At 40.6% G+C, this 22,372-nt stretch overlaps 1 protein-coding gene across 2 annotated transcripts in view; it reads left to right on the forward strand.

Annotated features, from left to right (window-relative positions):
* Window positions 1-22,372, forward strand: part of UBR2 (ubiquitin protein ligase E3 component n-recognin 2) — a 61,110-nt gene that overhangs the window by 15,924 nt on the left and 22,814 nt on the right. Inside the window, exons 8-28 of one of the 2 annotated variants that reach the window (XM_060273037.1) lie at window positions 205-325; window positions 911-1,015; window positions 2,261-2,349; window positions 3,733-3,831; window positions 5,381-5,544; window positions 5,632-5,731; window positions 6,624-6,752; window positions 8,655-8,838; window positions 10,159-10,220; window positions 11,491-11,601; window positions 12,645-12,710; window positions 13,440-13,562; window positions 14,072-14,135; window positions 15,248-15,372; window positions 15,988-16,040; window positions 17,019-17,121; window positions 18,327-18,375; window positions 19,060-19,214; window positions 19,331-19,433; window positions 21,414-21,523; window positions 21,616-21,696. In XM_060273037.1, the coding sequence (XP_060129020.1) occupies window positions 205-325; window positions 911-1,015; window positions 2,261-2,349; window positions 3,733-3,831; window positions 5,381-5,544; window positions 5,632-5,731; window positions 6,624-6,752; window positions 8,655-8,838; window positions 10,159-10,220; window positions 11,491-11,601; window positions 12,645-12,710; window positions 13,440-13,562; window positions 14,072-14,135; window positions 15,248-15,372; window positions 15,988-16,040; window positions 17,019-17,121; window positions 18,327-18,375; window positions 19,060-19,214; window positions 19,331-19,433; window positions 21,414-21,523; window positions 21,616-21,696 (2,196 nt within the window). Of the gene's footprint in view, window positions 1-204; window positions 326-910; window positions 1,016-2,260; window positions 2,350-3,732; window positions 3,832-3,900; window positions 4,000-5,380; window positions 5,545-5,631; window positions 5,732-6,623; window positions 6,753-8,654; window positions 8,839-10,158; window positions 10,221-11,490; window positions 11,602-12,644; window positions 12,711-13,439; window positions 13,563-14,071; window positions 14,136-15,247; window positions 15,373-15,987; window positions 16,041-17,018; window positions 17,122-18,326; window positions 18,376-19,059; window positions 19,215-19,330; window positions 19,434-21,413; window positions 21,524-21,615; window positions 21,697-22,372 lie in introns of both variants that reach the window. The other variant, XM_060273036.1, reaches the window with a different exon arrangement.

The following is a 22,372-nucleotide window of genomic DNA, read 5'->3' on the forward strand; positions in this document are numbered from 1 at the left end:
TAGAAACAGAATTCAAGTTTTACAATTCTTGCATTATAAAGTGTAGACATATAGTACTAGATATTGGAAAACCATGAAAATACAGTTGCCTGGGATTGTTCTGTGTCTTAACTGTACAAACTTGAAAAGAAAAGTGCTGTGTTTGGGGCAAAACCTGTTAATGGCTTCTCTTTCCCCTGCTCTTTCCCCTTTCCTTTTCTTAAGAGAAGTACCAGTCGCCAGACTAAGCCGCTGAAGGTTCAAGTTATGCATTCATCTATTGTTGCCCATCAGAGTTTTGGTTTGAAGCTTCTAACTTGGCTTGGCAATATTATTGGATATTCAGGTACTGAAATTTGAAACAATTATGATATAGTTGAAAGAGAAAAGTCATGATTGAAAAGCAGAACATTCCCCTTTCTAGGGACAGAATGATAGACGGATAAGGTCTTGTGAACATGGTACAAACATAACAAAAATATGTGTTCAGGCTTATTGGTCCATTTTACTTAAAGCATGAGGACGAAGCTACTTGTGATGTGGAAAGTCCCTGAAAGAATCTTCCAACATTCTTTTCGTTTCCTAAAATCAGCCGCAAGGGCACCTGAAGTAGGGAGAGTTCTATATTTCTCCCATGCCATTTCCTGACTGCAAATCATCCCTATCCCTGAGCAATTTCAGGTCCCACCTGTCTGCTTTCTAAATATGATTCTCCTCTAATGACCTTACATCACTTAAGCTTTCTATGTTGGAGACAGCCTGTTCTGCAAGATCATGCATATCTGTAGTAAATACGAAATAAAGATGAATGCCTTCTATTTTAAGAATGTTCATGTTGGAGATTTAATTGTCTTACGTACAACTGAGTTTTATGCACAAAACGGATGATTAAAGCAAACCAGTTCATGTATTACTGTTTCTCCTTAATTAGATGGCCTTCGAAGGATATTGTGTCAAGTTGGCTTACAGGAGGTACCTGGAGAAAACTCTTCTCTTGTGGATGAACTTATGCTGTCCGATTCTAAACTCTGGAAAGGTAGGCTATTCCTTGTTTTAAGAATCTACCTGCACCACAGTTCGATTGCTGGAACTCATCTTCTTTCAGACAGCTAGAGCAGCCTAGATAAATCAGAGCAAAAAGCAGCTGTGATGAGAGCGATGGGTAGCGGCATAGCTAAGCTGCCTGGCTGCCCGGGGCGGCAAACTCGAAGGCACCCCGCCACGGGGCGGGGTGTTCATCGTGCGCATGCGTCGCGCATCACGACGCACAACGCATGCGCGCACAGGAGGGATATGACGCGCAGCGGTGGCGACACAGCAGGCAGCAGCGGGCGGCATCCGGCAGGCCACCCCCTCTCCCTCTGGCCCTCCCTCCGCCCGTCCTTACTGCGCTTGAGGCGGTTCTCCTCACAGCCAGTTTGCGCTGGCTCCACAGGGGCTAGTCCTGCTCGCCTGCTGCCTGGGTTTCTTCAGAGTCATCGTGGAGGCAGGCGAAGGCTGTGCTGCCGGCGGAGGGCGACTCCTCCGGCAGGGAGGAGACGTCGTGGAGGGGCCGGGCTCGGAAGCCGCCAGAGCTCTTTCCGCAACTCATCCTGGCAGCGGCGGCCGTTGGAGGTGATTACCCCTGTCCAGCCTGCTGCTCCCCGCCCCCCATTACTACGCCACTGGGGATGGGCACAGACTTCATATAGCTTAGTTTACTCCTGGTTTACTGCAGTCTTGGTGGAAGGCATCGTCAAGAGGAAAGTGCTGCTCAGGATATCATAAGAAGCAAGGCTGCCAAGCTCAGAACTAAGCCAAACAAGCATCTACACCTCTAAATTTCTGGAGAAGCAGAGCTATAGACTGTGGGTGGTTCTTAATGCTGTGCCACGTCTTGCTATGCTTCCTGTGCTATACTGTGCAAGGCTTACCCTTGACATCTGAAGGGAGGGCATTCCACAGGGCAGTTGCCACTACCGAGAAGGCCCTCTGCCTGGTTCCCTGTAACCTCACTTCTCACAGTGAGGGAACCACCAGAAGGCCCTCGGAGTTGCTTTTTTGGTAAAACAAGTCTTTTAAGGCTGCAATCCTAAACACACTTAATAGGGAGTGAGCCCCACTCAAGTTGTTAGGACACCTTATCTTCATGACAACTTAAAATGATTTTTTAACTATTTCAGTCTCTACATCAGCACATTGTCAAAACTTGATGATGGCTCTAAAGTTATTTGGATGATGCTGTCATATAATAATCCTCCACATTGATATGTATCTTTCTTTTTTTAAACAACAACAACAGGAGCTAGAAGTGTGTACCATCAGTTATTCATGAGCAGCCTACTTATGGATTTGAAGTACAAGAAGCTCTTTGCTATCCGATTTGCAAGGGTGAGTAACTTTCTTAATGAACAATACTTTAAAATGCAGTCTTATTATTTATACCCTGCCCACCTGGCTGGGTTTCCCAACAGCTCCCTACAGAAAATTAAAAGCACAATAACACGTCAAACATTAAAAACTTGCCTAAACAGGGCTGCCTTCAGATGTCTTCTAAAAGTCAGATAGTTGTTTATTTCCTTGACATCTGATGGGACGGCGTTCCACAGGGCAGGAGCCACTACCGAGAAGGCCCTCTGCCTGGTTCCCTGTAACTGCATTTCTTGCAGTGAGGGAACCGCCAGAAGACCCTCGTAGCTGGATCTCAGTGTCCGGGCTGAATGATGGGGGTGGAGACGCTCCTTCAGGTATACTGGGCTGAGGCTGTTTAGGGTTTTAAAGGTCAGCACCACATAGTGGAACACATAGATTGTTACACTAAATCAGGCATGGCCAAACTTGGCCCTCCAGGTGTTTTGGGACTACAACTTTCATCATTCCTAGCTAACAGGATCAGTGGTCAGGGGTGATGGGAACTGTAGTCCCAAAACAGCTGGGGGGGGGGGGAGTTTGGCCATGCCTGCACTAAATAGTAACAACCTGTTGCCTAAGGCTCCTTATACCTTTTGGAGTTCTGGGTTGTACATGGTATTCCTGCACGTAAAAGGACTGCCTGATGACTTGATGTTTGGGCAGATCTGCATGTACTGTTTAGATGCGTGCACAAAGCCGGCCTCAATATTAAAGTCAATGTGGAAGCTTTGGGTCAGAGCCTAAATGTGGAAATGTATATTCCTATGTGATTTGGATGGCACATGTTACCACTTTTGTTGGATGTGCCTAACAATCCAAATAAAAAAGCAGTTAACCAAGGTTAAACCAGGCGTAATGGTGAACTCTGGCTTAATACAAGCCAGAATCTTTGTGCTGAAACTGGCACATGGCTTGGGGAGGGGGGGGGGAGGAGCTCTCATTCCTAGCTAACTGTGGTTTACGAAGCCTGAAAGATCGTCTGAAGAGGGCTGTTGTGTTGTGGAATGAAGTCAGGCGTCATTTTCGAATAACTTGGAGTAGTCAACCATGTAATCTTAAAAAATAAAAAATTATTCTTATATATTGCCCTGCTTCCCAAATATGACCTCTAAATATTGGCTAAACCCAATAGCATTTCTTTATGGCAACTTCTAACTGACTTCCTTTTGCTTGACACAAGTAACTGTTGCTATAACTGTGCTTGTTAATGGTCTAGTGAATGGTGATGATGCTGCAAGTTTGTTTGCACTGTTTCTGCACAAATGCAGTTTTTAGTAGAAAATCATCCCATTGCCAGCTTTAAACTTAGTTAGACCATCTGGTCAGTGCAGATTAGAGGTGAATTTCCCCCTTGTTGTTTAGAATTATCGGCAGTTGCAGAGAGATTTTATGGAGGATGATCACGAGCGGCCAGTGTCGGTGACTGCTCTCTCTGTTCAGCTCTTCACTGTGCCTACTCTGGTGAGTAGTGGCTCCTTTTTTAAACTGATAGTTGGCACCCTTTGCCTTTTTTGCCTCCTTCTTTAATAGAATTATGAGCGATTGCAGAATGATTATGTGAAAGATGACCACGACAGAGAGTACTCAATTGCTGACCTTTCGGTACAGATATTCACAGTGCCTTCACTTGTAAGTACTTAAATGCTGACTGAAACTCTCTTTGCCTCAACTCCCGCTCAGATCTGACATTAATAATTTGTTATTGTTTTATACACAGGTAATCAGTGTTGCATAGTTTCATGGATAAAATAGAGATCTCTGCTCACAAGGAGATTACAGTCCAAAATAGGCAATGGCGGAAAGAACAGAGGGGAGGGGAAAGAGATTCCCTACTAGTACTTCTGTGATAGTATTAGACCACAAGACTCATTTATGTTAAATTAGTAGCTCGAGTATAATAGTTTCATAGATGAATTCCTGTCCCCAGAGGACCCGTGCTTTAAGGAATGAGCAAGACATTAGGTTGGTGCTTTAGTATACTTGTAATTCATACAAATATTTTCGGTTGAGAACTTCAGTGACAGGTATGGCTGCAACAGTTTCTCCTTTTAGTAATGTACCGAGCAATCAGAGATATTAACGTAATAATGAATATACATGAAACATGCTTGTGTTGGAGGCATTTGGCAATAATAGGGAATATGATCTGACACTCTTTGAGACATATGTTAATGTCCTTTTTATATTTCAACTCTGTATCTCAGTCCAGTGAGGAGGTGGAACTGAATGAGACAAAATTAGTCGTGCAAAGATCTCTGTATACCTGTAGGGCTCCAGTGCTATGCTTTTGAAATTGGATTAGGGTTACAGTGCCATAATAGAAATAACATAATTATGGGTGTAGCTATTTAAGGTGACTGCTTGAAAATTTCTAGTGAAGATTATAAAGTGCTGAACATAGTATGAAGAAAATGTACTCCTTTTAATGAGAAAAGTACCAAATTATGGCTGTTAACTGATTCAGATATGTTAGACTGAATAAATATGGGTAATGTTTTCACGTAAGGTTAAAGCCAACAGTTTATTTTCCCTCAGTTACTGAAACATTTTTTTTCTCAGGAAAGATCCTGTGTACATCTTGGTTGAGATGTAAATAGATTGTTATATTGCCCAAATTGGGTACCTTTTTATAGATCTGATTAAAACGAAGTGATGAAAAGTGGGTTATAGGGCTTTAGAACAAAAAAATCATGCCAATTAGTACTTTTATGACTCTTTTGTTTTCATATGAGCGATAGATAAAGCCCTGTCAGCCATTAAAAGTACAATTCCTAGCTATAGACATGGAGTTGTAACTTTTATTTTATCCTTCAAGGATCAGAGGATTCTCAGGTGATCTCCCACCTAGTAACTGGCTTTCCTGTCCAGACTGCTTTTGCTACAGAAATAGGGCTACCTTATATACACATAAAAACCATATACATGAGCCGCCTTCTGTTAGTTGAGTCTCTTATCTCTGTCATTAGCAGACATGATAGAAACAAACCTTTAAATATCTATTTTGACATAGGCTCGAATGTTAATAGTAGAGGAGAACCTCATGACTACTATCATCTCAACATTTATGGACCACTTAAGACATCGAGATATACAGGGCAGATTTCAGTTCGAACGGTACACCGCGCTACAGGCTTTCAAATTCAGACGAGTCCAAAGCCTGATTCTGGATTTAAAGTGAGTCTTTTATACCTAATCAGACAAAAATGTTTTTACATGGATAGCCCAAAATCAGATTGAAAACATTTTTCTGCTGTACTTCAGGTACGTTCTGATAAGCAAACCAGTTGAGTGGTCTGATGATCTGAGGCAAAAATTTCTAGATGGCTTTGACGTCTTCTTGGAGTTACTGAAGTGTATGCAGGTAGGTGATTTCTTCTTCTTCTTAAGCTACCTATATTTATCAAGGAGTAACAAATGAGATGGTATAGGTGACTCTTCATGTTACTGAGCCAGTGTGGTGTAGTTGTTAGGAGCAGCAGACTCGTAATCTGGTGAACCGGGTTCGCGTCCCTGCTGCTCCACATGTAGCTGCTGGGTGACCTTGGGCTAGTCACACTTCTTTCAAGTCTCTCAGCCTCACTCACCTCACAGTTACAGGTAGGTAGCCGTGTTGGTCTGAGTCGAAGCAAAATAAAAAAATTCCTTCAGTGGCACCTTAAAGACCAACTAAGTTTATATTTTGGTATGAGCTTTCGTGTGCATGCACACTTCTTCAGATACACTAGAAACAGAAGTGTCAGACCCTATATATATACAGAGGGTGGTGGGGGTGGGTGGGAATGGGTGATGGGCTGATGTTACCCACCCCCACCACCCTCTGTATATATATAGGGTCTGACACTTCTGTTTCTAGTGTATCTGAAGAAGTGTGCATGCACACGAAAGCTCATACCAAAATATAAACTTAGTTGGTCTTTAAGGTGCTACTGAAGGAATTTTTTTATTTTGCTTCACCTCACAGTGTTTGTTGTGGGGGAGGAAGGGAAAGGAGAATTTTACCCGCTTTGAGTCTCCTTCAGATAAAGCGGGATATCAAATCCAAACTCTTCTTCTACTACTACTACTGTTAAAATATTGCTAGGCTTTGGAAATCTATTTTTTACAGTTGCCCCAATTTCAGTAGAGCTAAATATTTCTACAGTTCCCTCTGTAGGCAATCACTAGGCAAGATTTGCTGAGTCTCAGCAGTGACCCTGCCCTGTTGCTTTGATGCTTCTCTTCTAAATGATTTGGCTTTTTTCCTATTTCTGTAGGGCATGGATCCAATAACCCGCCAAGTTGGGCAGCATATCGAAATGGAACCAGAGTGGGAAGCAGCGTTCACGTTGCAGATGAAATTGACCCATGTCATCTCAATGATGCAGGACTGGTGTGCTTTAGATGTAAGTTGTATCTACTTCAGATGTGTTCGGATTAATATGAATGAATAAAATAGCTACATTTTCTTAAGGTTCTTGTATATAAATAAACAATATGGTGTGCATCAGTGAAACCAAACTGCTTTAAAAATTGGGATCTCCAGCACTGTGCACATTTTTCAGGTAATGATTATTGGAATGGACTAGATTGTAGACTTCATGTTGCAAAAAGAACTAAGACTTGGACTAGTACTTTATATCTCAAGGGGCAGAAGGAAGGGGGAAGAGGGATATATATAAATGGGAGAAGAATTATCTGTTGCCTTCTTGGTTTGAACCATTTTTCCCTGTCCTTAATCTAAAAAGGGGGACCCAGGTGGCGCTGTGGGTTAAACCACAGAGTCTAGGGCTTGCTGATCAGAATGTCAGCGGTTCGAATCCCTGCAACAGGGTGAGCTCCCGTTGTTCGGTCCCAGCTCCTGCCCACCTAGCAGTTCGAAAGCACATCAAAGTGCAAGTAGATAAATAGGGACCGCTCCGGCGGGAAAGTAAACGGCATTTCCGTGCGCTGCTCTGGTTCGCCAGAAGCAGCTTTGTCATGCTGGCCACATGACCCGGAAGCTGTCTGTGGACAAACGCTGGCTCCCTCGGCCTATAGAGCGAGATGAGCGCCGCAACCCCAGAGTCGGACACGACTGGACCTGATGGTCAGGGGCCCCTTTACCTTTACCCTTTAATCTAAAAAGGAGGACTGATCATAACATGCCCATAATTTTGCAGCTTCTCCCGTGAATAAGAAATGATAAAATACTTTTAATCTAGTTGCCTATTTCTTTTTTAGCTGTTTGACAATGAAAGCTCACCTAGTTAAATTATATAGTTTAGTGATCCATGTAGCTGGCAAAGTTTTATTGATGCTTCATTAGCAGCGGGTTGATCAACAACCTTATTTATGGCCCACAATTACTGTTCTGAACCACAGGCCCAAAGGAGGGCCCATGGGAGTGGTTGGGTGCAGGGGTACCAAAGAAGGATGTCAAAAACATCAGGGTTATCCGTTCTAGTGCTTTATTAAAGAAGGTTGTAGACTTGCAGCAAAGCAGCCTGTCAGGTCTCCTAGCCTTTGCAGAAGTGGGATGGACATCACAGCAAGGATATGGCTTTTCTGCACCCAAGCAAATATTCATACATTCCTTATCACAAAGCAGCATACATCTCTTTGGCCAGGACTTTCCAGCACTCCACCTGACAAGATGAGGGCATAGATGGCAAATACCCATATCTTGCAGATAGTTCCCCTTTTGGGGCTCAGAGCCCAGCACTTCAAGGATAACATTAAAGCAAGCCAATTACATCAAAGCAAGTGAATATAAACGTATTCTGTCTTGGGTTGCCACCTTCCTTAGCTCCTGAGGGTAGGGAACATGAAGAAGGGCTTCTGAGGAGGATCTTAATATCAATTGCCCTAGTCCAAAGCCATTTAGGGTGCCTCTTAAATTGGTGGTATGGAAAGAAAAATGGACAGAATACAAGATTCTGCAAGCAAAACGCCTCTTTCACATGTGGAAAGGATGTTTTAAACTTAGTGGAAGAGCATTTTATGCATGAAATGAACTGAAATACACAGATATTTTTCTGCTTGCAATGGTTTACAAAATTTCTAGCTATACACCCCATGTTTGAAATGTAGTTCCATAATCCCTTTGCTTACTATTACACAGCTCCAGATACCTTTTCATGTAACGTCTTCACAGAATTATTCTGAGTAAACTCATTCCACTCATCATACTTTTTTGTATTCAACCAAATAAGCTGGGGCTAGCTTTTATCTTGGTACATCCTTAACGTGTTATTTTAATAATAGATAATGCTGTAACTTTATGTAGAGCCATGCTTTTCTTTGAATAAATTCGATCTTTTTTCTAGGAGAAAGTGCTTATTGAAGCATATAAGAAAAGTTTGACCACATTGATGCAATGCCACAGTGGTTTTACTGATGGAGAGCAACCAATTGACCTCAACATGTGTGGACACTCAGTTGAGACTATCAGATACTGTGTTTCTCAGGAAAAAGTTAGCATTCATCTCCCTGTTTCTCGTTTACTTGCTGGTAAGGAATACAGATTTGATGGGTTTTGTGCTGGATTGTTTTAAAGCAGTTTATACAAGCTCACTCGAAGATTAGATATTTTCCTAAACTTTTCTTTGTTTGGTGATTCCTGTCATCTTGATTTCTCCATAGTCATATGAACTCTAGACCCCTGCTTTATTTATTTTTTATATGCACTACAAGATTATGATATAAACCTGCAATCTGCATGAAACAATTTAATGATTGTGGATATTGTCAAACTCTGCTATCACTAATATCTGCACAAGGTTACTTTTCATTTGGTGCATATTATCTTTGGAAATGAACCAGATCATGACAAATAAGTTAACTTGCATTATACCATTGGATTTGTTTGTTTGTTTGTTTCATTAATTAACATGACTTATATACTGCTCAACAATCAAAGCCTTTAACAAGTTTATACAACATATAAAATATAGATTAAAGGTACTGATAAAACCAGGTGTTAGATATAAACTGACCTTAAAAATTCAATAATATAATGACACACAAATACAGTTACATATTAAAAGACATGTCAAATGAAAAATGTCAAAAGTTTTTAGCATAGGGTTGCCATTCATCTGAAATTTCCCAGACATAGCTGGAATACAGCAATTGGAAGCAGTGTCCGGGCGCAAATTGCTGAAATGCCCTGGGAAATCCGGACGTATGGCAACCCATCTCGAAAGTCTAGATTTTTGCAAATTTCCTTTACAATATCTCAAAAACATCATTTTTGTCTGCATTTCCGCTTTTTGGAATATGGCAACCCTATTTTAGCAGGTAGGAAAAACAGAACAATGAAGTTGTCTGTCATATCAATGGGGAGGAGGCTCCAGAATGTAGGTGCTGCCACACTGAGATTGATTTCTTTCATGTGTGGAATAAACATTATATGACACATGTAAGAGACTGTTAAGTTTATGCCCCAACAGGTTCTATTGGTCTCCAAAGGTGGACAATCCAAATGGGCTCACTAACAATAGCCTGACCATGACAAGGGGTTACCCCCGCATTAAATATTATTATCTAAAGTATAGCACAAAGACTTCCATTTGAGCAACAGTGCTTTCCCTCTCCCCCTTTTGGCTTTGTGGGGCTTCAGAGACCCTCCAAAACAACTTGTGGTAGGAAGAGGGTGGGGTGACCACTCCAGAGCGTGACTTTGAAGTCCCAGATGTCAGATTTAGAAACTGCATTTCCTAGTAAATCTCTAGTTCTTTTCAGCTTTGTTTGACAACCTCAATAGGTCCCAGAGTGGCAGAAATTGCAAAAATGTTCTTCCCTTTTTTTTTTTGTCTTTTGTCAATATAGGTTTGCATGTGCTTCTGAGCAAAAGTGAAGTGGCATACAAATTTCCAGAACAGCTTCCAATGGTGAGTAATATTTAGATAAATGTATCTCTAAGGTTCAGATTTTAAAAACAAATAAAATTGCTTTGAGTACAAAAAAGAAGTGTTGCTGCTAATGGTGGAGAAATGGAGCAGTGTTTGAGAAAAGGTGCTTTAGCTGTTGGTTAAATACTTACTTCCAGAACCACAACTGCCAGAATGCCTTTGGAGTAGCCTAGCATTCAGTGCACTGGTGGAGGGTTATATGGAGATCAGAATTGTTATTTGGGAGACTGGAGTGATCTACTGCAAACGGTAGGTAAGGCCTGGTGAAACGAGATAGTGTTAAAGCATGTTTTGTTGCCTTAAATCTGGTTAAGATCCCAAGGATACAGTGAATATATGGTGCTGAGTTCTGCCTCTGGAGCAGTTTATAGGGTGAAATAAAAAAATTCCTTCAGTAGGAATTCTTCAGTGTTCATGCACACGAAAGCTCATACCAAAATAAAAACTTAGTTGGTCTTTAAGGTGCTACTGAAGGAATTTTTTTATTTTACTTCGACCCAGACCAACACGGCTACCTACCTGTAACCAGTTTATAGGGTGGTTATCAGTGAGTGATAACCCTCCAGAGAGCTGGAGGGGATGACTATGACTGTGTTTGCACATAACACAAAACTAGGGGTAGTCAACATGGTTCTTTCCCAATGTTGCTGAATTCCTCTTCCTGTCAACTCTCATCATCGGCCATATTAGCTGTTGCTGAACAGCTTGTGGAAGTCCACAGGTTTAGTGCTATATGCCTGAGCTGGTATAAGCTCAAGCAAGGCTTGTACTCTCACACTCCCGCTTCCATTTGCATGACTGGGAGGATAAATTCTGCAGCGTTCAGTTTCTTCTAAGCTCTGCTTGTGATTGGGTGTGACCCAGAGATTGCAGTTCATAACCAACTTTGAATTTGGCTTGTTGGGAAAATAATTGGGAAAATAATTTGTCACAATATCTGGTTCACTTGAAATGACAAGCCATCCTTGCATGGGGGGGGGGGGGGAGAGAGAGTTGCACTAGATGAGCCTTGAGGTCCCTTCCAACTCCTCAATTCTATGATTCTAAGATTAGGGAGAAATGAAGCTAAATGCTGCAAATGGTGCCCTCCTGGCCATTAGTTTCGTACAAACTGGTTGAGAACGCCTGCAGTTTTTTCCAAGAGGTAGAATGGGCTTTCTTTCCATTTATAAATATATTTCAGTGCCCTCACCAAACATGACGAATGTCTAAAGCTTTTTCTCTTGTGTTTTATGTTCACTTAATGCAGAGTGAACTTAGTCCACCTATGCTAATAGAACATCCCCTGCGATGTCTCGTTCTGTGTGCTCAAGTACATGCTGGGATGTGGAGGCGGAATGGGTTCTCACTTGTTAACCAGGTAAGTATCGAACATTTATTTGCCCCTCTTTCTGTATATATCTGAGAGTCACAGGCAATCTGAGATACTACAGCATAAGGAGTTAATTGTCCTAGATCAGTAGCTCACAGCATAGCTGTGTGTTAGGCTTCCTAGAGAGATAAAGACATGGAGGGGACTATGTGCTCCCATTTTTTTTTCTGGGTCTTCAAATATTTCTGTCCTCATATGGTTGCTAAACATGTTTACCAAGAAGCAAGTCAAGTTGAACTCTAATTTCTTGTTCCACCCTGACAGTGAACAAGAAAGGTAAAGTTCTATGTTTCTGTAAACTATCATGCAAGATCTGTTTACGTATATAAACATTGTAAATAGATATAATCATTTTTCATCTAAAGGGATTTTTAAAAAAATAGTAGGAAAATACTAACTAAGCTGCAGCCAACTTATGCTACAACCCACAAGTTCCTGATCAATGAGTTGGGAATGCAGCAACCATTAGCTTTTCATTATATTAATTTTTATTCTCAGACTAGGTCAGAAGTACAAAACATTCCATGTTCCTGTCAATTTAGATTAGCGGATTAAGAATCCACCATTTAACAATGCTGATCTGCATGTAATGCCAAACCATGAATTAGGACTACATGCGCAAGCTAGAATGAGTCGAAGTGAGGTCTCAGGCTTGTGCATTCCTCCTCGGATGGTTGAGAGAAGGACTTTTGCTGTGCTTACTTTCAGTTTTCACAAGCCCTGTGTTGCCATTATGTACAAACCAGAGACAATGGCATTAAACAAGCTAGCTTCAACAATGGGTTATGAAAGTGGCTTGTTGAAAGTAGCAAGAGCTTGCTTTAAACCATGGCTTGTATGTAATTACAAGACGAGATTTACGAAAATCGAAAGTAAACCCAGCAGAAGTTGTTCTCCCAGCTGTGTGGCAGAAGGAGAGGGTAGGTGGGGTGAGCATGAAAGGCTTTATTCAGGATCATTCTGATCTGTATCTTGTATTTCATATGAATTACCTATTCAATTATGAAAAACTTATCTTTGTTCCCCCTCAGATATACTACTATCATAATGTGAAATGCAGAAGAGAGATGTTTGACAAAGATATAGTAATGCTTCAGGTAACATTAATGTCATTTTGATGTATGTGTTATCTTTCCTATTGCCTGAATATGGTTGTTTAAAGGACCCTGAGATGTTACTACTATGATTGCTTTGTTTAGAAAAGTGGTTTCTTGGGCTGCTTTCTCACATTTTCGTATTTGTTTTGAGATGTTTAGAAAATAATTTATTATTTAGGTTCTGTTTAGGAACCTAAACAGGTTCCAGTATCATAGTGTTTTATGCCTAGATGCATATTTTGCTTCTCTACTTGGTTTCAAACTCAGCGTGTCCTGAACCTGAGGCATGATGCTTCAGTAAAAATCCTCACATACCTGTATGTAAGAGGTGTATGGTTTTCTGTGACTTGTCTTCTTACATCTAAAATCCATGTGCACACTTTGGAGAAGTCTCTCATTGTATTTTCAGCTAAGGGAGCTGCCATGTTTGGGTTATGAACATGTTGTATATGAAAATTTTTGAAACAGAACCAGTAATAAGCAAAACTACAAACCTTTGAAAAGGCATCTGTCAGTGTTGCTACTTATTCTTAAAATGGACAAAAATTAAAAGGGCTGTTTTTTTTAAGTCCTGTGTTGCTTCCTAGGCAAAGTCTAATGAAGATTTGTGTTCATAAATTAAGAAATATTTCCATGTTTCCAAACAAGCAGGGAAAGCTTATTTTTAAAAGGCAGAGACATGTCTTATTTTCACCTAGTCTATAATAAATACATTTAAAATTTCTTTAGACAGGTGCATCCATGATGGATCCAAATCACTTCCTGATGATAATGCTGAGTCGCTTTGAACTTTATCAGATATTTAGTACTCCAGATTATGGCAAACGATTCAGTTCTGAAAATTCCAATAAGGTAAGCTATGAGTTGTTGAAAGTTGTGTATCATTTTTTTTAAAAAAAATGCTGCTAATGGATTACTGTACATTAGACTTATTTTATAATAAGAAATCTATAGCATATTTGTAAAAAAATTCCTCATACAATGGTTACATTCACACATAATGCTATACTGTGGTTTGTTAAACAAACCACAAGTTCTGCCATAGACAAGCAAACCAGCTGTGGCTGGTTTCTCCAGAGCTTGGTTTGTTTTCCATCTCTTCTTGCTTCGTGCCTCTATAGCTTGACACATGTCTGGAGTGGTATAACCAAGTGAAGTTTGGTTAAGCAAGACTGTTCCGTTCAGACATAGAGTCAAACCATAGTTCGTATGGTTTTGTGTCATGCTTACCAGAAAATGAACCATGGTTAGTCTGCTGGGCTGGGTTTGGATGTTCACACAAACCATACTTCGCCTATACAATCACGGCTGAATGTTCTGTGTAAACCAGGCCACTGAATATATATTTCCTTTTCTTTCAGGATGTGGTTCAACAAAATAATACACTTATTGAAGAAATGTTGTACCTAATTATAATTCTTGTTGGTAAGTTTGTAGTCTATTTCAGTTTATGTGTTATGGATTGGATGGGTTTGGAAACTAGGAGTGTGCACTGACCACAAAATAATGGTTTGGATCCCAATTCAGCACTTCAGAAATCAGTTTGCCTTGACCTGAAGCAATTTGTAGCTTGCCAATTCAGCCAAGTTCCACCTGAGACATGCTCCATTCCTCTGCTGTTCACTAGTTGGAAATGAAAAAATGGCTTTCACTTCTTTCTTTTTGACAGAACTAGGTGAAATATACAGGCCCCCTCCAGAGAACATGATACCCACTGAATTACAGAAAATTGGTTTAGGAGCTTTTGTGTTGGGTACTATAAAAAAATATATGAAAATGTCTTAACTGTTACTCGATGGAATTGAATGAAATTTGTTGGCACATCACCCATTTAGAAGGCAAATATTGTGCCAAACTTCAGAAGCTCAGCTGAAGAAGTTTTCTTGCAGGGGTAGCCATTACAGTTTTATGGTGTGCAAAAAAACAACAAAAAACCCACACCCCTAACTTAACCTTCCCTATTGGTTTGTGGGCAATTGCTCTAAAAATTGAATGTCAAATTGGAGACAATAAAAGTTGATTTGGCAATGGGAAGAACTAAAGGGATTTGCTTTCTGGGTAAATAATTCATTCTGATTACAAGCCTGACCTGTCAGTCACAATGGAGCACTCCCTTGGTGTTCTACACCACTCTGGTGTTTGCTCTCTCACCAGCCCACCCTGTCAGTATGGTAAGCTTAGATCAGGCATAGGCAACCTCGGCCTGCCAGATGTTTTGGGACTACAACTCCCATGATCCCTAGCTAACAGGACTAGTGGTCAGGGATGATGGGAATTGTAGTCCCAAAACATCTGGCAGGCTGAGGTTGCCTATGCCTGGCTTAGATACATTGCCTTTGCTTTCAACAAGCCCTTGTTTGCAGCATTTTTCAATGCCTGGATCGTCATGGCACACCAGCTGTGCTTTCTTTTCTTCTGTGCATAATCTGCATAGTGTCTTAATGTGTCTTTATCCAGCCAGGCAGAAAGCATAATATATGAATGGTTAATAAAAGGAATTGATCCCTGTTTGCTGTAATTATGGATTTATTTTGCAGGAGAGAGATTTATCCCTGGCGTTGGACAAGTCACTGCTACAGATGAAATCAAGAGGGAGATCATCCATCAACTGAGCATCAGACCCATGGCACACAGTGAATTAGTAAAAGCATTGCCTGAAGATGTGAGAATCACTAAAAAATACATTCAATGCAGTGGATGAAATAACTTTTCAAATTGTGATTGGCTTCTGTGGAGACGGGAGGAGAGGTTCAGTTTTCATGGCAGGCGTAGAGAAAATTGTTCTTATGGGACACAATGTCTTTCCAGCCAATAGGCTTCTGTGTTCTTCTTTGGCTCTTTCCTACAATTTAATGCTGCCTAGAAATCTGTCAATACCGTATGTTAAACATTTTTAGCAACTTGAAGTCATTTTGCTGTTGTAATGGATGTTTGGTGAGGGGTCTGTGCATAAACATGGATAGAGCTAGTCGTCAAATTGTTTTGTATCTGCATTGCTGCATCCTAACAGGATAATATATATAGCTGTGAGCTATGGCCGCTGTGGAAGGTCAAACAACAGAAAAGTGGGCAGGCAGAGCAGAAATTGTGGTACCCCACCACATTTGCAAGTTAGGGTAGAGAGCATGATCCTGAGATAGGACCAAAGTATCCTTTCAGATTGGTAAATTTTGATGGTGGTTATAGATATACCAGTGTTCTAGGGGAAATATTTGGGAAGTAGTTGCTAGTCATAAGCATATCCAGTGATTTTCTGTTCCTTTTTTAAATTATTCAGGAGAACAAGGAGACTGGAATGGAAAGTGTGATCGAAGCAGTTGCCTGTTTCAAGTAATGTCCTTTCTGCAATCGTCTTTCTAAATGTGCGAAATAACAACAAACTTCTTGTTGTTGTTTTTTTCAATTTCTTCATAATGAGTTACCAGGATGGGTTACACAATTTAAAGATACATCATCATGCAACAGAATGCTGTTCTTAACTGCATTCATAAGACAGTAAATGCTTTGAATGAACTGTTCTCAACATACATAATCACTGGCAAATCTGACAGATGTATAGGAACCTGTTAACAGACTTCATCAAAAGTCTTCTTTTTTGTGGGAACACTGTTTGCCAAAAGTAGTTGTTGACAAACAAACCCTTCTGGTTTTTAAAAAAATGTATACTGTATACAAATTTGTGAAAGAAGGGTGGCATCCAACATAGCCACAGATCCTATCTGCTCCCACCTCAGGGTTTCTCCTTCTGGCAGGTTTCCCTTGAACATATTTTGGGGGTGAATGAGGGCTGGGGAAGGGAGAGGAGAAACCAACTGCAGAAGCAGATTTTAATCATACAAGCAGGAATTATACAAGCCTTTTGCAGGAAAAAATAGATAAAAGCTAACCAATTAATTATGTTCTAAACTTTTGTGGATTAAAATCCATGTCATCAGATGCAATATTCTTCTGATGAAGTGGACCTCTAATCCTCAAAGGTTTTCGCCATAATAAGTTTGTTCATTTTTAAGATGCTACAGGATTCTTTGTTATATAGAAGGAAATCAAAAGCAAGAAGGAAGGAAGGAGTACTGTAAAGGGAAGCAATAGCTGTCTCTCTTCCTGCCTGCACACCTACCAGAAAGAAACTGTATATGAATCCCTTAAGAGAGTACTACTGGTGCTTCTAGTGCAGTAGTTAAAAGGCTAGTATCCCTCATTCTTGAGTTTTCAAAGGGCTTGCTATTTCCTATACTGTATATGGAACCTTTTTAGAAGCAATGTTCAGTTATTAAGGTGTGAATTCTAAGTGTTCTGTTTGTGTTTTAGGAAACCAGGACTAACAGGCAGAGGATTGTATGAGCTGAAACCAGAATGTGCTAAATACTTCAATTTATATTTCTATCATTTTTCAAGGGCAGAGCAATCCAAGGTAACAATGAAATATAAATAAATTGTAACATTCTCTGCCTGAGCTTTTCAACCAGCTGTATTGCCCTCTTTCTCATTCAGTTCCTCCTAGCGTGCCAAGAATTTCTGCCTTTACCTAACTCCTTAATGAAATCACCTGTACAACTCTTACTTTCCCTAAACTTTTGCTCAAACCCAGAGTGATCTTTCTTTGTCCTTCACGAAAGCTATAATATTGGGTTGCATTCTAGTGTTGCAATGGTCAACCTGAACTCAAGATGCTAACACTCTGTCCTAACTGCGCTGTTCGTACAGTAAAGGCAGTGTTCTCTGCAGCCACTCAGGAAGAAACACACTAAAATTCTGCAGAGACTTCTCTGCTGTTAAGTACAGCCTCATGTCCTTTCATTTTGCATTAAATTCCAAAAGATAAGTTTACAGCAATAAATCAAACTTAATGAAATTCCTAACTTGTAACACTCACTGGAAGGTCTCGTTTTCAGAACTAGAGATCTTCCGTCAAAGGTTTGAATGGGTTGCTCAAATCAATATGCAGAATTCAGCTTCGTTTCCCGCTTAAGTCTCTGGCCTCAAGCCTTTGAAGGTTCCTCATTTGTCTACCCGTTACTTGCCATCAGCACACAACAGTTCCTTTGCCTATGTGATGCTTTTGACCAGGCCTCCTTTGTTTTTCTTATTACCCCTTCTATCCCATTTCCTTCAGACTTCTGCATTTAACTGGAAAAGGGAATTGAAAAAATAAGGTGTGAGTTGGAAAACCTAGCCCATACAAGCACTTTTGGATTCCTGCTGATCCATCTGATATGACCAAATAATCTGATATTGTTTGATCTGCCAGTGGCCTGGCATTGGGTTTTAGCTGAACCACATTTCTATTATCAGGAAAGCCTCGAAAGTAATACTGGGAAATATCAAAAGATAAAGCTTCTTGCATTACCTACCACTACTTCTTGGAATTCGTGCTGGGCAACAAAATGTAAAAACCCATATGTAAACAAGCCTGCTACAAAAATAAAACTGCTAACAAATCAGTCTTTTATAACACTGAAGCCTGAGTCAGAGCTGCAGGATCATTGTAGCACTCAATGTAATGCTGAAAAATAGAAAAGGAAAGTAAATGGCAGTGTCTGTTAATTTTGCAGAAATAATATTGTTGCCTTCAGCATTTGGACAATTAAAAATATACATATTTCTTTTTTTTATAAGGCGGAGGAAGCCCAGAGGAAAATAAGGCGACAAAACCGGGAAGATACAGGTACTTGTCTTGCTAGTGTATGAGGGTATCCTCAGTTGTCTCTGCTTTTTAAAATGTCATCAAAAATCAAGTTGGCACTGAGCTTGATTCAAGATATAAGAAATTTGCAACAATGTGAGCATTCTTGCAAAATATGTTTGAAATTTTCTTCCTGCTTGTAGTGGATTATAGAAAATGAAGGCTATGTAAAGACTGCCTTTGAGATTTGCAAAAACAAATACTGCACATCAGAATGGTGTGGCTGTTCCTTCATACTTGGATCCTTTGCTGTCCAGTATTTTTTTGATAGTTGAAATCCCATGAAGTTCCTGTGTGTTAGTTCCACCAGCCCTTATAAGAAGTGGAGAGGTGACATGGAAACATTGCATATGATCTGTGCCACATGATTTCATTCATCGGCAGTTCCTAGGAACAGCATAGGATCCAGATATGGGGGTCTTATGGGGGCCCAACAGAACTGCTTTGATTCTCTAAGATCAGGAAATAGGCTACAGTCTTATACCCACATACCTGAGAGTAAACCCCACTAAACTCAGTTAGTAGATGTGCTTGAAAGAACAAAATCTCCCAATGTCTTTTGGTCATTTGAAAGGTTCCATGACATATTCTTAAATATTTCATATATATTTCAAAGTTTGCTGCAGCAGGGCTACACAATATTTCATTAATTTATTTCTGTTCCAGCTCTCCCACCTCCTGTTCTACCTCCATTCTGCCCTCTGTTTGAAAGCCTGATCAATATTCTGCAGTGTGACGTCATGTTGTGCATTATGAGGACGATACTGCAATGGGCAGTAGAGCATAATGGCTATGCCTGGTCAGAGTCCATGCTTCAAAGGGTGTGTTTCAGCTTTAAACTCCAGCTATTGTTAATTCACTTATAAATATTAGCAAATTGTATAGAAAACTTTTTCTAGAAATATAAACTCTATAAGCATGTTAATTTTTTGCTTAGGTTCTGCACTTGACTGGAATGGCCCTGCAAGAAGAAAAACAACACATTGAGAATGCTGATGAAGATAATGTAATAACATTTACTTTCAGTCAGAAGATCTCAAGTAGGTTGATATGCATTGCAAACTTTGATTTTTCCCATAGTACCTCTAAAATAATTCTAAACAATTCTAAAATATTTGCATCTGAAAAGCTATTTATTAAACATGATACTGGAACTAACTTTAATGCTGCAGTTCTTTAAGAAAATGCATACTTACTATTTCACTAGTACAAAAGTGTACAAGAATAATATGTCTGTTTTTCATGTGTTGTGACAGAAGCATTGGCTGTGTTTCTATGTAACAATAAGCCAGACCTTCTGGCTTATCATGGTTTTCTGTACATGAGCAGTGGGCTCCTGTGGACTGCTTCACTTGTTCCCTGATGTGAGCAGGGTAAACAAACCAGGGTTTTCCATTTCATCCAAACTGGGATGTAATGCTGCTCCCTAACAAGCCACCAGACAAACTTGAATCATGGTATGTTGGCGTGCTGATTGTAGTTTGCTAGGGAGCAACAAACCATTATTTCCTCTGGCATAATGGGAAGCCAGTGAGAGCTGGACCATAAAGAAGGCTGATCGCCGAAGAATTGATGCTTTTGAATTATGGTGCTGGAGGAGACTCTTGAGAGTCCCATGGACTGCTAGAAGATCAAACCTATCCATTCTTAAGGAAATCAGCCCTGAGTGCTCCCTGGAAGGACAGATCGTGAAGCTGAGGCTCCAATACTTTGGCCACCTCATGAGAAGAGAAGAATCCTTGGAAAAGACCCTGATGTTGGGAAAGATTGAGGGCACAAGGAGAAGGGGACGACAGAGGACGAGATGGTTGGATAGTGTTCTCGAAGCTACGAACATGAGTTTGACCAAACTGCGGGAGGCAGTGCAAGACTATGGTCCATGGGGTCACGAAGAGTCGGACATGACTAAACAACAACAACAACAATGGGAAGCCAAGGCTTCCGGGTTTGTTTATCTTGCTCTTATAGGAAGGAAATGAAGCAGGAATAATCAGGCCATAGGCACCAACAAGCTACTCATTGACAGCAAACCACAATATTATGCAAATAGGGCCCTTATGTTTATTAGCATCCTTAATTGCCCTTCTGACAGTTTGACATCAAAGGCAACTTGCAGGTACCAGACCTGTAAAACTAAAACACAAGAATAAAATTATACAAAGCACAGCATCTTATTGTATACAGTGGTACCTTGGTTTACGAACTTAATCCATTCCGGAAGTCCGTTTTTAAACCAAAACCGTTCTTAAACCGAGGCCCGCTTTCCCTAATGCGGCCTCCTGCCACCGGTGCCCTTCCACCGTTCAGATTCTGTTCTTAGACCAAGGTAAAGTTCTCAAACCAATACACTATTTCCGGTTTTGCAGAGTTTGTAAACCAAATCGTTCTTAAACTGGACTGTTCTTAAACCGAGGTACCACTGTATATGAATTCTTATTTCCTTTTGGATGAAATTTAGTGTAACGTGAGCAGAAAATCTGTTTCGGAGGGATCCCTATCCTTCCAGAACAAATTTTGAGGGCACATGTGAGGCGAAGGAAGGTGAAGTCCCATTGTGTAAGAGGAGAGGAAATCCATTCTGCTCACAGATGGAGAAATTTGGATACACCCCTTTGTCTTTTTGCCCAAGGGGTGCTTTACACACTGTTGATTTTTAATAAGGAAAACTATTTTTTGTTTGCTTGTGATAAATATGTCACAATATTTGACTCAGGCACATAAATCAGGGAACAGATTGTCTGTGGCTCCCTGTGTAAAAGGTACATTTGCCTCTGTGTAATGTTTGAAATGGTCTAATAATAATTTAAACTATTGATACATTTTGCAATTCAGTGGGGGGGGGAGCTTGAATGAAGGTGAAATGCACCACTTTCCTGGCATAGAATTTTAAAGCAACATGTATCTTGTAAGTAAATACAGTTCTGCTATACTGATTTTAAGCTAACACGATGGATCCAAACAAATAGAGCCAATGTGTATAGTAAGTTGTTGTTGTTTCCTCTTACCCTTGTTTGAAACAGGGCCTGGTGAGACACCCCGCAATTCGCCAAGTATATTAGCAATGCTAGAAACTTTGCAAAATGCACCACATCTGGAAGTCCACAAGGATATGATCAGATGGATACTAAAGGTAAATTGTGCTCCATTTTTTCTACATCTTTATGGTAGCAGAGGGATGTTACAGTATTTAAATAGCCAACAATATAAACTTCCTTGTTCCAGACTTTTAATGCTGTTAAGAAGCTCAGAGAGAGATCTTCTGCAAGTCCTGTATCGGAGACAGAGGGAAATATTATGGAAGAGGTAAAAACAAAACCATTGAGTACTTAACCTAGTAGTGAGCATTCATTATATACACTTATATCTTAATGGCAGATTTAGGGGATTTTTTTGGGGGGGGGGGAGTTTGTTACTCATGTTGATGGGGAACCTGTGCTCTAAGGGCCTAATTGGCAGTAGTAGTCAGTGGGGCCCCTTCATGGATCAATGCCTTGTCGTGGCGAAGGGGCTTGAATAACTCAGAGAAGCTATGAGCTATGCCATGCAGGGCCACCCAAGATGGACAGGTCATAGTGGAGAGTTTTGACTAAACGTGATCCATCTGGAGAAGGAACTGGCAAGCCACTCCAGTATCCCTGCCAAGAAAACTCCATGGACAAAGACAACAGGCATATAAAAGTTATGACGCTGGAAGATGAGCCCCTCAGGTCGGAAGGCGTCCAACATGCTACTGAGGAAGAGCGGAGGACAAGTACAAGTAGATTCAGAGCTGATGAAGCGGCTGGGCCAAAGCCGAAAGGACGCTCAGTTGCGGATATGCCTGGAAGCGAAAGGAAAGTCCGATGCTGTAAAGAAAAATATTGCATAGGAACCTGGAATGTAAGAACCATGAATGGAGGTAAGCTGGATGTGGTCAAAAATGAGATGACAAGAATAAATATCGACATCCTGGGCATCAGTGAACTAAAATGGAAGGGAA

This window comes from Zootoca vivipara, chromosome 3 (assembly GCF_963506605.1).
Source record: "Zootoca vivipara chromosome 3, rZooViv1.1, whole genome shotgun sequence".
NCBI lineage: Eukaryota > Metazoa > Chordata > Lepidosauria > Squamata > Lacertidae > Zootoca > Zootoca vivipara.